Source organism: Cinclus cinclus, chromosome 29 (assembly GCF_963662255.1).
Source record: "Cinclus cinclus chromosome 29, bCinCin1.1, whole genome shotgun sequence".
Classification (NCBI taxonomy): Eukaryota; Metazoa; Chordata; class Aves; order Passeriformes; family Cinclidae; genus Cinclus; species Cinclus cinclus.
This window is the reverse complement of record NC_085074.1, coordinates 267,780-282,729: the sequence shown is the minus strand read 5'-3', so window position 1 is coordinate 282,729 and position 14,950 is coordinate 267,780. Positions and strand designations below refer to the sequence as shown.

General features: G+C 55.1%; 2 protein-coding genes across 6 annotated transcripts; one reads left to right on the top strand and one right to left on the bottom strand.

Annotated features, from left to right (window-relative positions):
* Positions 1–95: 95 nt before the first annotated feature.
* On the bottom strand, positions 96–6,128 carry ELMOD3 (ELMO domain containing 3). 5 transcript variants are annotated; one of them, XM_062510509.1, is made up of 11 exons: positions 6,085–6,128; positions 5,648–5,707; positions 5,300–5,369; positions 4,928–4,990; positions 4,602–4,693; positions 4,356–4,479; positions 3,597–3,719; positions 2,900–3,030; positions 2,288–2,364; positions 1,638–1,765; positions 96–1,036 (listed from the first exon to the last, which is right to left on the bottom strand). In XM_062510509.1, exons 2-11 carry the CDS (start codon positions 5,702–5,704, stop codon positions 873–875), a joined length of 1,029 nt encoding a protein of 342 aa, XP_062366493.1. In that variant the 5' UTR covers positions 5,705–5,707; positions 6,085–6,128; the 3' UTR covers positions 96–872. The 5 variants fall into 5 exon arrangements, with proteins under 5 accessions (XP_062366493.1, XP_062366494.1, XP_062366496.1 ...); XM_062510510.1 differs by lacking the exon at positions 6,085–6,128 and adding an exon at positions 6,007–6,046; XM_062510512.1 differs by lacking the exons at positions 2,900–3,030; positions 6,085–6,128 and having other exon boundaries at positions 2,228–2,364; positions 5,648–5,881.
* A 559-nt stretch (positions 6,129–6,687) lies between these two features.
* Positions 6,688–12,284, top strand: RETSAT (retinol saturase). The gene is made up of 11 exons (XM_062510493.1): positions 6,688–6,865; positions 7,106–7,288; positions 7,857–8,101; positions 8,603–8,804; positions 9,292–9,489; positions 9,591–9,710; positions 10,268–10,406; positions 10,551–10,660; positions 10,939–11,105; positions 11,473–11,632; positions 12,052–12,284. Exons 1-11 carry the CDS (start codon positions 6,688–6,690, stop codon positions 12,195–12,197), a joined length of 1,848 nt encoding a protein of 615 aa, XP_062366477.1. The 3' UTR covers positions 12,198–12,284.
* Positions 12,285–14,950: the final 2,666 nt, after the last annotated feature.

Sequence of the window (14,950 nt, the reverse complement as noted above, 5' to 3'; positions counted from 1 at the left end):
CCCCAAAATACCTGAAAAGGACTTCCCCCTTCAATTTCCACAATAATTCAAGACCAGGAGAACAAACCCCAACTCCAGGCTCTTTTTTTTCCGTGTATTTATTTTTTTTCCACCCAGGAGCATTCCCAGCCCCCAGGAATCATCACCCTCTCAGGTTGGCTAGAGCCACAAACCCCCGATTCCCCCGTCAGCTCATATTTCTCTCCTCCAAACCCCTCATTTCTCTCCAGATTTGGGTTTTGGGGGCTGCTCTTCCCCATTTTTAGGGGCATGGGTACATTCCCAAGCACTGGCTCTGAGCTGCTCCCAGAGGGAATAACCCTTCCCCTCCTCCTCAGAACTCTCAAGCCTCCTTTCTCTCCTCCACAGCATCTTTTTCACCCCAAAGTGGACTCTGGGTACCCCCAGTTCACCTTTCCTTCCCCCAGGTAAGAGTCCAGTGGCAAATCCAAAACACTCTTTTCTACCAGATCCCTCATCTCCCCCACTTTAATAACTTTTTTTTTTAATGCAAAGATCCCATAGGGACCCTAGGGAGTCTGTCCCAGCCCAAAGCAGGGGGTTACCCATTCCAGCACTGCTGAGGCCAGGATAGCATCCAGAAACCCAGCACCACCTTCCAGCTCCACCCGAGGACTGTGAATTTGGGATGGAGAGAGGAACTATCTCAGCACCATGCTGGGTGGCTCATGGAAGCCCCTGCTCCACCACCTCTTCCTCCTTTGCTTCTAGATAGTTCCACCTGGAGCAGGCAAAATGCTGGCTCTGTGACCTCTCCTGGCCCTTCCCAAGCCCCAAACCAGGGGGAACACCAGTGTGTCTCCAAGGGCTGATCCACCAGCAGAATTCCCTATGTAGCATCCCATTCTGTGTCAGATCACTTGGGAATCTCCCTCCAGCTCCACCCCAGGGTCACTAATGCTGGTGAAGTGGATCTGTGAGGAATGAGGGGAGGGAGGCCGAAGGCCACAGCTCAGGTAAGCTTCCAGGGATTTCAGCAGCTGCCTTGGCTTCTTTTTGGTGGATGATTCCAGTTCTGGAAGGGTCAGAGGGGGAAAAGGTTGAGGGGAACAGGGCCTGGATGCTGTCAAGGGTCCAATACATCCAGTGTCCCAACACTGTCCCGTGGGAGAGGGCATGCTTGTGCCTTCCTTGGGATGAGAGAGCACAGGAAGCTCAGTGCCAGCCTGAGCACCCTGAGATTGGAATGCAGGGAAGATGGGGCAAAGCTGGAGCCCAGCAGTGCCAGCTAGATCTGGATTTTTGAGGGATACATTAGTCCCACTGACAGCAATCCTCTCTGCAATAAGTAATTCATGCACAGGGGTTGAGCATGGCTCCCTGTGAGCCTGGGAAGCAGGGAATGTCCCCATGCTCCTTGAGCCCACCCCATCACAGCATCCCTCTGGGGTGGAAAATGGGAGGAACACCCCCTGAACCACTGGGATAGGGAAAAATCATGGAAAAAATTTGGAAAAACCTCAGACCACACTGGGAATGTTTGGATGTCTTGGGTATTACAGTCCTTGTCATTGGGCTGAGATGTGCTGAGAACACAGCAGGGGGTGTTTTGAGGTTGTTGTCCTGAGGCTGTCTCCCCAGGGAAAGCTGAGGAAGGAAAACCCAGGAAGACAAACCCTTGAGGAAGAAGCCAGCGTTGGTGATGGTGCCGTGCTGCTGCTTCCAGAGGCAGGAGAGTTGCAGGAAGGCAGCGGCGTACAGGTCGTTCAGGACCCCGATCACCTGCTGCCGCCGGTTGCACTCCCTGCAAAGGGGCAGAGTGTTGCAGACAAGTAAAGATATAAAAAAAAGTCTTTTAAAAATACAGTTTAGGCCCTGCTACTCTAAATAGGCTAGCAATAGCTTGCAAGTTCCCATGCAAAACGATCTTGGGAGTGAAAAGTCTGTTAATACAGAAACCTATTCTTGGAGAGAAAAATAAGTCTGCATAATTTACCTGCATAAACAATACATCTGACCCACCAGAATTCACTAAGGAAATATGTAAACACTTGTAGATGGAAAGAGTCTTAACATGTACACACATAAGCACTTTTTAACCAATGAACTGATTAGCAAGAAAACTACTAGCCAATTGGAGTTACACATGAGGTCTGTGAAAACTATAAGAGGAGTTATGTGAATAACGAATTTGCTTTTCTGCATGAAGAAACAGAGGAACAGAGTAGTGTCTGATTATTATTACAACCGGAGAGGGTTCAGCCACCTTCTGGGAAGGGCAAGGACCCAGGATGCAGCTGGAGACTCCAAAACCAACCCCCCTCACCGGGAGAGCTGCTCCTCCTGCAGCGCCTGGATGACGATCCGGGTGATGTTCACAGACATGACGCAGAAGGGAAAATTCTGGAAAACAACCAGAATTCCAGTATTATGGAAGCTCAGCTGGAAAACTCTCCTTGCCTCTGGGACCTCTGTCCCTTTGACACTGCATCCATGCATCCACAAATCCATGGGATGGATCCATGGGATCCATGCATTGGGGTAACAGCTCTACAGATCCAGGCTTGGATGGATGCTGAGGGTTGAGCCCATCTTGTACCCATGCTTAAATCTGGACTAAAATGTGGAATTAAGGAAGACAGGCTCCACTTACTCCCATTTTCCTGTTGCTCAGCTCTCCAGCCTGTTTATCCCACTCCAAGCCAGTATCAATCTATAAAATCCCATTCCCAGCATAAATACAGCACTTTGAGTTCAGCTCCAGCCTGGATCAGAGCTTTTGGGGCACCACCTTCTTCCCCTCACAAGCACAATGTGGTTCAGCATCCCAAAAAAAAAAAAAAAAAAACTCAGAAGAGAAGGTTTTTGTTCTTCCCTTTCCCAGAGCATTGGGAATTCCAGGGGAAACCCCTGGCAGGAAGGACGGGGAAGGTCATGCCTGGGTTTCATGCTGGGAGAGTTGGAAAATCTCCTGTGCCAGTGGCAGCATCCGGGAATCCAGGACAAAGAACAGGATCTGCATCAGCCCCAGCATTCCCGTGCCACGTAGGTCAGTCCCGGGATCTGCACCTGGGAAGGTGAGAGACAGCATAGAGTCACTGCCTTTCACCTTCCCACTTCCATGGGCTGTTTATTCCCTGTCACTGCAACTTCGAGTCCAGGAATCCTGGGGATTCCCTTTCCTGAGGGAAAGCTTTCAAGCAATTTCCCTAATGGGGCCATCACCTCACTCATCTGGGCATTAACCAGTCCCTGCTCCACTCCACCTGTCCTATTCCCATACTTTTCCAGGAATTACCAGCTTTTTTAGAAACATGGTACTGGGATGACCCAGTCAAGCAGTCCAGATGTTGTACTGGGGCCAGTTTGGCTTAATTTTTCTATAGGATAAAGGGATTGAGAGTGCCCTTAGGAATTCTGTAGGGATATGGAGAGGAGTGGGAAGATAGGGGTGATCAAAATCTAGGATCAGTCTGGGGGTCCAAAAAGGATATTGAGGTGCTGAAGCATGCCCAAGGGAGGCCAGTGGAGCTGCTGTCTGGAGCACAGGGAGTGGCTGAGGGGGCTGGGATAGAACAGAGCTGCTCCAGGGGAAATTTGAATGGATTTTGAGAATGGGCCTGTGGATCTCCTACCCTGGAAGCCCAGCTCTTCCCAGTGTGCTCCATAGCGCGGGCAGCCCAGCCTGGAGCGTGTCAGCTGCTGGTAGATGGTCTGCAGGATCCGCATGTGCACCTGCACTGAGTCATCCAGGGCGCCTGCAGGGAGGGAGCCAACACCCAGTTGGCTGAAAACACTCTTGGGGTTTAAAAAATGTCCCTCAGTGCCCCAAGAACACCCCTTGATCCCCAAAAACATTCCTTGGCACCTAAAAAAACCTCACATCCTCCAAAAAAACCCCTTGTTACTTAAAAATGCCTCTTGGCACCGTAAAACCCTCAGCAGCCAAACCCATGCCCCCCTAAAAATCCCTCCAGTATCTCAAAAAGCACCCCTCAGCACCCAAAGTTGCTTCTTGGCACCCAAAAGACCGCAAACTAAACCCTCAACATCCTAAATAACCCACAGTGCCCAGAAAATGTCCCTCAGTGCCCAAAACCAAACCCACACCCTCCAAAAATGGCCTCACAGCACCTAAAAACCACAGCTCGGCACCTTAGAAACACCCTCGGTGGTGGCCAGAAAAGGCCACTTGGTCCGCAACCCCACAGGCCCAGGGTTTCTATGTGTGTGAGACCCCTGCACAGCAAGAGACCAGGTGATTTCCATCCCATTTGCCCCTGGACTGAGGGGCAGAAGGGCCATGGAACCAGAGGGCTCCCGCCTGGAACTGCATCTGTAGGGAGCAGGGATAAGATCCAGCAGAGCACAAAGGGGACCCCGGGCCCACTCACAGTGTGCCATGGCCAGCACTAGCTCCTGTTCTTCCCGGAGCTGTGGCTGGAGGCGGGGAGGCCCGCAGAGGCAGTGGAGCAGGGCAGCCAGGATGCCCCGGTGCCGCGGAGCCCGGACCCTCCCCTGCAAGAGAAACAGCCCAAACCCCTCAGGGAGCGCAGCCAGAGGCAGGGGAGGAGGCTAGTGCCCCCCACTCCTACTTCCTACACTCCCGGCAAGGAGCAGGAGCCAGAGCCTGGCCGTACCCTGCTCCCGGAGAGCTCCGTGCTCTGGAAGTGCTGCAGTGCCTCAGTGAAGGAAATCGGAGGGGGGGATGCTCCTGAGGTGCCCCCCAACCCTGCAGGGAGGCAGGGAGTGGGTCAGACCCCCACTGAGCCCTGACTCCCCTCCCGAATGATCCCCGATTCCAGGAGAATGAACTCGTGGGGAACAACGGGAAAATGGAACCTCCCGCCCATCCCCTGCAAATAACGCTCTCAGCTTTTCCCCCACCCGTCCTGCCCCCCAGGACACAGCTCCTTTCCCCCTTCCTGGACCTTTCCAGCTGCCAGGCCCTTGTTAGTCCCAGTACCTGACTGGATCTCTTCCAGAGCCTCCCATTCCTCCCGGGCCTGCTGCTGCTCCTTGCTGATCCCTGCCCAAGAGAAGAAGTACAGGAGTCAGATCTCGGCAGCAGACATGGAGTGGGGGTTTTCCTCCCTTACCCCAACATTGTTCAGTACACCCTGGGGCTGTATTTCCGCTTTTCCAAGGAAAATCCCAACCGGACCCACCCGGGGCACCACAAGGTTTATCTCGGGTGAATTTGGGGAATAACCTGGGACCAGACAGATTTGACTGAGACACACCCCCTACGTGATCCCTGGAGTCCCTCCGAGCCCTGCAGGTGACTTCCCCACCAGGAAACACCACAATCGATCCAAGGGAAGCCAGAAAAACTCACCAGGGTCTGGGGAGTGCCCCGCACCGAGCAGCAGCTCCTGCAGGACACCTTCCTGCCCCAGAGCTAGAATCTGAGGGGGACAGGGGAAACACAGTGTCACCCCCCGCGACAGACCCCAAACACCAACCGACCCTGAATTCCAAACTTTTCCCCCAGGGAACAGCCCGTGCCCCGCAGGAAAGTGGCTCAGGCCCCTTCAGGGGGGTCTGTACCCTCAAGATGATTTTATGTGGCTGTAACGGTAGAAATGGAGCAATGAGAAGTGGGGGGCCGGGACCCCTGAAGTGAGGGGCCCCGCGGGTGTCGGCTGGGGGGGTTCCGACCGGACACGCACGGGCGGTGACTTGCCGGGGAGACAACGCGCTGCCGCTCCTCCGGCCGCTCCGAGCCCCCGGCGCCACTCATGGCCTGCGGGAGAGAATATCAGGTAATGGGAATAGGGGTGTTCCAGCGACTGATACCCTCAGAACCACCCCAGACCTTCAGGAACCCCCCTGGGCCACTCAGGGCTCCCCGATCCTGAAGCCCTCAGCACCCCCACCCCTCAGGAGCCCTTCCCAGGCCCCCTTCAGTACCTCGGGAATCTCCTAACCCGCTCGGGGTCCCCCTGGTCCCTCAGAACCCCCAACCCTCAGGAGCCTCCTGCTGCACTCAACACCCTCCAACCCCTCAGGAGCCCGTTCCAGCTCCCGCTCAGCCCCTCGGACCCTTCAGGTTCCCTCAGTTCGAAGCCGCCACACTGCCCAGGAGCGGCCGCGCTGCACGCCGGGAGCTGTAGTCCGCACCTCCGTCTGCTGGCGACGCGGAGACGCAGGCGCTGGAGGGTCAGCACGAGCGGAAGGGCGGGCGAGGGGCGGAGGCGTGGCCAGATGGGCGTGACCAGTTAGGCGGGGGCCCGGTGGGCGGGGCCTAAGCGGCGGAGCTGGAACGGGGTCGGTGCCCGGAGCGGGATTCGAGGCTTCCGGGATCTGCGCCGGGGCGACCAGTCCCAACGCCGACTGCCAGCTGCCAGCGCCCAGTTTCAGTTCCCAGCTCCCAGCATCCCAGTGCCAACTCCCGCTGCCGCCAGCTGCCAGTGCCAGTTCGTGGTGCCCAGAGTCAGCTCTCACTGCACAGTCCCAACTCCAGCGTCCAGGACCAGCTCCCGATGCCCAATGACACTTCCCAGTCCCATGTTCCAGTATGCCACTGCCAGCTCCCACTATAGCAGTGCCAGGTCCCATTCCGGGCTCCAAGTTCCCAGTGCCCGCCCCCGCTCTCCCGCCCCGCCCAGTGCCGGAGCCACCCCCGTCTCCGCTGTGACCGTTCCTGCTGTCCGCGCACGTCCCGCTGGTGTTCCCTGCTCCGCGGGGCAGCACGGGGCTCCCACAGCCGGAGGGCGCAGCACCATGTGGCTGCATGCGCTACTCTTCCTCGCCCTCCTTCTCCTTCTCCTTGTCGTCCTCCTCCTCTTCCTCCAGGTCCCGCTGGTCCCGGGCAGCCGCAACCCCTTCGCCACCGACACCCGCCGCCCGCCCGCCCCGCTCGTCACCGACAAGGCTGTGCGCAGGACCGTCGTCAAGACAGGTACGGGACCCCCGAGGGCATCAACCCCCCCCGGCAGGATTAAACCCTGGAGTGGCATCAACAGCCCAGGGTGGCATTGCCCCCCAGGACAGCATCTCCACCTGCGGCAGAACGCATTACCCCCTCGGGGTGACATTGTCCCCCCCCAGTGTCACCCCCGCGGTGCCACCTGCTCACCGTGGTTGCGGGGGACCCCCGTGCTGTGGGGTGCCCCCTCAGTGCCCCCCCCTTTCCCCGCAGTGTTCTCCGCAGAGAAGGTTCCCCAGAAGCTCGATGCCATCGTGGTGGGCAGCGGCATCGGTGGCCTGGGGGCTGCGGCCCTGCTGGCCAAGGCCGGCTGGCGCGTGCTGGTGCTAGAGCAGCACGGGAAGCTGGGGGGATGCTGCCACACCTTCACCGAGAAAGGCTTTGAGTTTGACGCTGGTACAATTCCTTAAATTCCCCCCAGGTCCAAGGGAGGGGCATGGGATACCCTCAGAATGTGAATCACACCCATTGGGGTGAGGACCAGGGCTCCCCAGCACCTCGTGTTAGATAAACCATTTTTCTGCTCTTCACCCCAAAATCCTCTGGGTGTAGGATACCAAACCCCTCAAATTCCCCATATCCAGCCCCTATGTAATTCCCACATGGGGGATGTCACCTCAGGACACATCTTGCTGGTAAACTTGTGGCAAAACAAAGTCTGACTCTGCATGTCCCTGAATCTCTGGGATTAATTATTTACAGCAGAGATGAATAGCAAAGTGTGACAAAATGCCAAAATTACCAGCCAAAAACACTATGGTCAGTGCCATTCACCCCAGTTTGGAGGTGGGTATATCCCAGATTTTCTCTTTCCCTTTCACATGGAGCTGATGGGTTGTGGATGGATAAATAAGAGGTGGGTTTGGTGCGTCCTGGGGTGGGAAAATAAAAAAAAAATTAAAAAAAACCCCCGTGAAAATAAAGGAAAAAAAGAGGAAAATAAAGGAAGAAATGTCTGTTTTAGGGATCCACTATGTGGGGCAGATGGAGGAGGGCTCCCTGATGCGGTTCCTGGTGGACCAGCTGACAGATGGGCAGCTGGAGTGGGCCCCGCTCCCAGCCACTTACGATGCTGTGGTGTTGGGGGACCCCCAGGGTGCTGGCAAGACCTTCCACATCCATTCTGGGAAGAGGGAGTATTTCCAGAGGCTGAAGGAGCAGTTCCCTGGGGAGGCGGCAGCCATTGATGAGTTCCAGCAGTTGGTGAAGGTAGAGGCGGATCTGGGTGGGATAAAACGAGGGGAGTTTGCATCTGGGGAGTCACACAAGGGGAGGAACCCTCCCAAGCACCCGGATACCAGGCACCCACAGGGAATAATGGCATCACCCCAAAAGTGTTGAGAAACACATGCGAAACTGCCAATTTCTGCCTCAAAAATGCAGCATCACAGGTGTTTTGGGGGAGATTTCTATAAGGAAGATGTTCTTTAAGGAGTTGGGGCAGAGTTCTTTAATGAAGTTATTTTGAAGAACCACAGTTTTAGGGAGCCTTTTGGGAGAGTTTTTTGGGAGGACCTTTTTGGGGGAGTTTCAATGAGGAAGCTTTTTTGGGGAAGCTTTTCTCAAAGGAAGGTTTTTGCAGGAAGCTTTTTGAGGCAGCCAGTACTCCCCTTGCCCACATCTCCTCAGGATGCCTATAAGTGAATTTAAGGGGAAGAAATGCTTTGGAGCATCTTTGAGGCGAGTCTGAGCCCCTGGCTCTCCCCACAGAGTGCCAGCCGTGGGGTTGTGCTGCTGGGGATCCTGAAGATGCTCCCACGGTTCCTGGCAGGGCTCCTGATCAGCACCAGGCTGCTCCCACGTCTCTGCTCCTTCTCCCACCTGGCCTCATGTAGCCTCAAGGATGTGGTGGATGGTCTCACCCCCAACCCTGAGCTCCGGGCTGTCCTCAGCTACATCTTCCCCACCTATGGTAGGTGACCAGGAGGCCCTGGGATGATGTTAAACCCTTTAGAAACAGAAAAAAAGCTAAGAAGCCCCTTTTTTTTTTTACCTTTTGGAAGATTTGCAGGGATGCTGTGCTGGATGCTTGGCCAGCATCCTTGTCCCCAAGTCACTGGGAGGTGACATGTCCCCATTGTTCATCTCCATCTCTTTCCCTCTGTGTTCTTCATCTTCCCCATGGGGTGACATCCTTCCTGTACAAGGGAATGTTCCTGAGCTTCCCCTTTCCCTCCACCCCATCACCTGGGCTTTGCTCACAGCTCCCCATGACTTGGTCAGGTTGGTGACCACGGGCTTTGCCATGGGGACACCCACACCCAATGTCCTCCCTATTCCTCCAGGTTCCTCACCTTCCTTTCAGTGTCATGTCCAAGGTGTTCCTCATCCTAAAATATTTAGGATAAGCTCCAAACCCATGATTTGCCCAAACCCACATTGACTGCCTCTCTTCCCAGGTGTGCTCCCTTCCAAGGCCAGCTTCTCCATGCACAGCATCCTGGTGAACCACTTCCTCCACGGTGCCTCATATCCCAAAGGTGGGGCTGGGGAAATTGCCTTCCACACCATTCCCGTGATCCGGAAGGCTGGAGGCAATGTGTTTGGGAAGGCGCCTGTGCAGAGGATCCTGCTGGATGCCCAGGGCAGAGCCTGTGGTGAGCCCTGGCCTGGGACAGGGCGTGGGGCTGCTCCCCAAAGTGGGGTTCCGCTCACCAGCACCTCATTCTTCTTTCTCCTTCTGAATTTTCTCTCCCAGGTGTGAGTGTCAAAAAAGGCCAAGATTCAGTGGATATCTTTGCTCCCGTGATCATTTCAGATGCTGGGATCTTCAACACCTATGAGAGGCTGCTGCCGGTGGAGGCGCGGGCTCTGCCGGGTACTGTGTCAGCGCTGAGCTCTGGCGGCGTTGCAGCTTTAATCCCATCCTGAGCCGCATTGGAAAGCAGATTTATCAAATAGCACTGGCAAAGCCCATGTTGCTCCTGTGCCACAGCCCTCAAAAACCGCTCTGGCCACTCATTTCTTCACGGGGGTTTTATTAGCATTGAATTACTTGGCCCAAATTGGCTGTAGTTTGCAAAGTCCTGGCTTGGTGTGAGGATTCTGTAAAAAACACAGTGCCAGGCCCCAAAATTTGTGGAAGTTGATGGAATGGCCACTTAAAGTTGGATTGCCAGAAAATCTTCTGGAAGGGACAGGGATGGGGGGATGGGGAATGGTTGGGTGGAAGGGGACAGAGGTGCTTGGGAAGGGGCACAGTTAGGTGGAAGGGTTTCAGCTGGGTGGAAGGGGGATAGCTAAGTGAGTGGGAAGGGTCAGGGTTTGGTGGGAAAGGACCAGGATTGGAGAAAACATTTCTTTATATCCGAGGATCCCCCAAAAGCCTTATTTCCCCCAGAACAGACTAATTCCTTTTTCCCCTCCACACTGCAGAAATCCAGTCCCAGCTCCGCATGGTGACCCCTGGTGAGGGGGGTTTCACTGTCTTTGTCGGCCTCAATGGCTCGAGGGAACAGTTGGGGCTGGAACCCACCAACTACTTCATGTTCCCAGGGAGCGACCTGGATGGAATGTAGGTTTGGCTTCACCTTGGATGTGCTTCACTGAGCATAAGGAGATTCCTGGGCAGTGACTCAGAAAATGGGGATTTGGCTGTAAGGAGGATTGAGGGGAGGGTGTGCACTGAACCCCAGCTCAGCCCTTCCCTCTCATGCAGGATGAAGCGCTACCTGGCTTCGTCCAGAGAAGAAGCTGCCAACAACATCCCTTTCCTCTTTGTCACCTCACCATCAGCCAAGGACCCCACCTGGCAAATGAGGCACCCAGGTAAGGTTGACACCTAGCCACAAATGCTTGTGAGGGCCTTCAAAACTCTTGCTGGGATTTGGTGATCCTAAACAAGGAGTTTCTACTCCGCTATCCATGATCAAAGCTGCTGAGCACAGGGCTCATGGAATGCAGTCTTTGGGATACCTGGATGAAGGACATGGAACCTCAAAGATCTGGGGACATCTCCCGAGTTTGGATGGGGAGGGTTTGGGGCAGTGACAGGGTGGGATGAGGGTGGGCAGAGGGACAAACACCCCAGCCTTGTCTTCCTGCAGGTAAATCCACACTGGCCATCATCACCTTTGCCAGGTATGAGTGGTTCGAGGAGTGGAAGGACAAGCAGGTCCACAAGCGGGGGGATGACTATGAGGACCTGAAGAAGACTTTTGTGGATGCCATCATGCAGACTGTCTTCAAGCTCTACCCTCGCATTGAGGGCCGGGTGAGGAAACACAGGGTTCAGGGGACCTTCAACTCCTCTCTGGGTCCCCTCTACCTACCCAATGACCATGGAGTCATGGAAGGGTTTGAGTTGGAAAAGACTAAAGCTCATTCAGTTCCACCCCGTCATGAGCAGGAACCTTTTTTACTAGACCAGGTTGCTCCAAGCCCCATCCAACCTGGGCAGACCTGCATGACCATCCCAAGATGATCCTCCAGAACAATCTTGGGACAAAATCTGGCCAGAACCACCACCCCAGGGTCTGCGAGGAAAACCATCCCAGCCTGTACCCCCCACACCCAGGTTCCTGTAATGGCCCCCCCATCCTGCTGCCCCTGCAGACCAGCCTGTCCCTGTCCCCCTGCAGATTGAGTACCTCTCAGGTGGGACTCCCCTCACCAACCAGCACTACATCGCCAGTCCCCACGGGGAGTTCTACGGCACCGACCATGGCATCCCCCGCCTGCAGGTCGAAGCCATTGCCACCATCCGGGCAGAGACAGCTGTGCCCAGCCTCTACCTGACAGGTAACAGGGCTACCAACATCCTCAGATGAGGACAGCTCTGGAAGAGTGGGGTGGGGGCGAAGAAAACCTTCAATCCTGAAATGGAATAAATGGAAGAGCCACTGTGGGACAACAGAATAACACCTATAAGAGCAGAGTTCCATGGTCCCAAGGGGAGGAGGAAAGGGCTGTGCTCTTCCAGCTCTGGGAGGTTGTCTCCTTGCCCAATGCATGATGGGGAAGGATGAGGCCCTTTTCCTGCTGGAGACAAGGAAGTGTCAGACAGGGAGGGGGTTGTGGATTCAGACCCCAGGGATGGTATGGGGGCAGCTGGAAGGTGGGGAAGGTGATGCCCAAGCCACCACTGATGGTTGGCTGAGATGAAATGGAGAGTGAGGGCTGCTCACAGGGGGACCACATCTGCTGCTCCCTCCTTTCAGGGCAGGATTTGTGCCTGGGGGGTTTTATGGGAGCCCTGCAAGGAGCCCTCATCTGCGCCAGCACCATCCTCAAGCGCAACCTCTACGTGGATGTGGCATGGCTGAAGATGCGCTCGCAGGCCACCAACTCCAAGAAGAGAGACTAAAACTCATCATCCCACTGCCAGGGACCCCTGCTCCCCACCACATCACCCCCACCTCACTCTCAGCTGTCACGCACCTGTAGCAGATGTCTCTATGCCAAGGGATTGATTTCAGTCCAGAAAGATGCTGTCCCCATTCCCAGACAGATTATGTTGGACCTCACCCCCACCAAAAAAAATCTCTCTCCATTCACCATTGTGTCCAGTGTTGGTTCCTGGCCATGAAGGGAGAGTTGTCGTTGCCAGGAGAGAAATCAAGATAACCCCAAAACAGGTGGCACCAGCAGGTACTAGCATGGCCCAGCAGCTCCCACAGTACCAGCAGCACCCCCGGCTGCTTGATCCTATCAGGATCACTGACCTCCACCTGCATACCCCAGCAAAAGCCCACCTCCACCTGCAGCCCCAGAGCTGTCCGAGAGCAGTGGCACTTGCAGGCTGTCCAGTTCTTCCAGGGTCATTCCTGGGAGCAGCAGGACCCCAGCTCCCCAGTATTCCCATTGTTTGGGTGCTGCTCTTCCCCCATTGCCCCAAGGCACCAGCGTCACAAGCACATGCTCCTTTAGCAGCAACAAAGTCTGCCGGTAAAAGCTTGGGAACAGGATTAAAGTCCTCTCCAGATGGGAAGGGAAGCATGTGAGACTGGAAGTAATAAAATAGCAATAATGATCCTGCCTCATGATGGGTCAGTGGGGCTGGGGGGTTGTGAGGGAGAAAAGAAGGGGAAGGGACAGCCCCATTGTTGTGAATGTGTTGCTGGGGGTTTATCCTGCATCAGCCAAGTTTTGTGGAGGAATAATGGCAGAACAGTCATAAATTAGGAACAAAGTGAGGAAAACCAGCTGGCCAATGTGGATTTACCACCGACCTTCCTGGAGCTGGCAGCCATGGGAAGAAGGAATTCCCAGTACTGGGGGGTACTGCTGTGAGTACAGTGAGTCCTTCGTGAGCATCAGGGCACCTTGGCTGTGCCTCAAAGCCCACAGAACTGACAGGTTTTCCAGATTTGATCACAGGAGAAATGCCCAGTGCTCACCAAAATGTCCTGAAACATTGTTGTCCAGGTAAAGCAGCTACTGGATGAGAATTTCCCCACATTTTCCTGGGTTTGGGCAACACTGGACTGGCATGGCATGAAGTTTTGAACTGCTGCCAGTATAGAGCTGGTTTAATTGTGGGTTTTGGTCCCTCCTTGATCCCCTTCTCACTTCCTAGCTTCCCATCACAGCCCTCCATCCCAATTCTTTTATGCTCCATGCCTCTTTTTTGATGCTTTCACTTACCTTGAAGTCTCCTTGCTCACTGCAGTCCCCTCTTGCAGCCTCCCACCATCCCTACAGGTGTCTCTCCTTCAGCGTACAGCCTCGGTCATCCCACAGTGTCTCCATTTCTCACAATGGTTTGTACCCTTTGGCCTGCTGGGGCTGTGTGCCATGACACAGGACATCACTGGGAGCAGATATTCCTCCCAGACACCAAATGGATGTCAATGTATTCATAAAAGTTGACTTGAAGTCCCATCACAGTGATGTTTGGGGACACAAACCCCCCAGGGCAGGGCTGGGAGAAGACCAGCTGTGAGCTGCTGATGGAGTAGGAGAAAAATAAATCCCAGAGCTAGTTGCAGGGAGCAGTGTGACCGAGCAGGAAATAGTGTGACCGTGCTGGAAAGGAGCCCTGGAAAGAGGCTTGAAGGCTGATCTAGCAAAGAGGATTAGATCATTGAGCAAAGAGAGAATTCAGTGATGGGATGGAATTTGCAGAGGTAAGCTCTGCAAAGAGATCACCAAGAGTCAACTCCCTGGGGAATCCATGGTGGAATGCCCTGGGCACAGCAGTGAACTGGGGAGGCTGCTCTGAGCAACTCCAGCAGCTGCAGCCCCACAGCCCAGGTGAGACCCCAACTGCAGAGCTTCCTCCAGCTCCATCCAATACCAGAGGGATGTGCAGCTGCTGGAGAGAGTCCAGGGCAGCCCCTGGAGTAACTCCATGGCCTCGAGTCCCTCTGCTCTGGAGCCAGGCTGGGAGAGCTGGGAATGTTCACCTGGGGAGGAGAAGGCTCCAGGGAGAGCTCAGAGCCCCTTCCAGGGCCTAAAGGGGCTCCAGAAGAGCTGAAGAGGGACTGGGGACAAGGCATGGAGGGATAGGACGCAGGGAATGGCCTCCACTGCCAGAGGGGAGGGATGGATGGGATATTGGGAAGAAATTGTTCACTGTGAAGGTGAGGAGGCCCTGGCACAGGGTGCCCAGAGAAGCTGTGGCTGCTCCTGGATCCCTGGAATTGTCCAAGGCCAGGCTAGATGGGGCTTGGAACAGGCTGGGACAATGGAAGATGTCTCTGCCCAAGGCAGAGGTAGGATTGGGTGGTTTGCAAGGTCTCTCCTAAGCCATGGATTCTTGTTTGGGGTTAGAGGCCCCCAGAGAGCAGAACTGGGGGAGCTCAAGGTGGCCCTTCTCCTCATAGGCTGTGGAATGTGACAGTGCAGACCTGGAGGCTGATCCAGGTGGAACCTCTACCTTCCCATCCCTCCCCGGTGATGGTCCAGGTAAGGAAGAGGCCCTGATGCACCAATATCAGCCAGAAGAGTTTCCTTTTGCCATAAAAATAGGACAAAGCAGGGCCAGGGCACAGCCAATGTTCCTGTCTTTCCTTTTACCCTGCAGGCTGTGCATCCTTTCCCAGTCCCTGCAGATCCACGTTCCTGCAGGGTCCTGGAGGGTGCACACTGAGGCCCTGCTTCACTCCCAACCTGCTG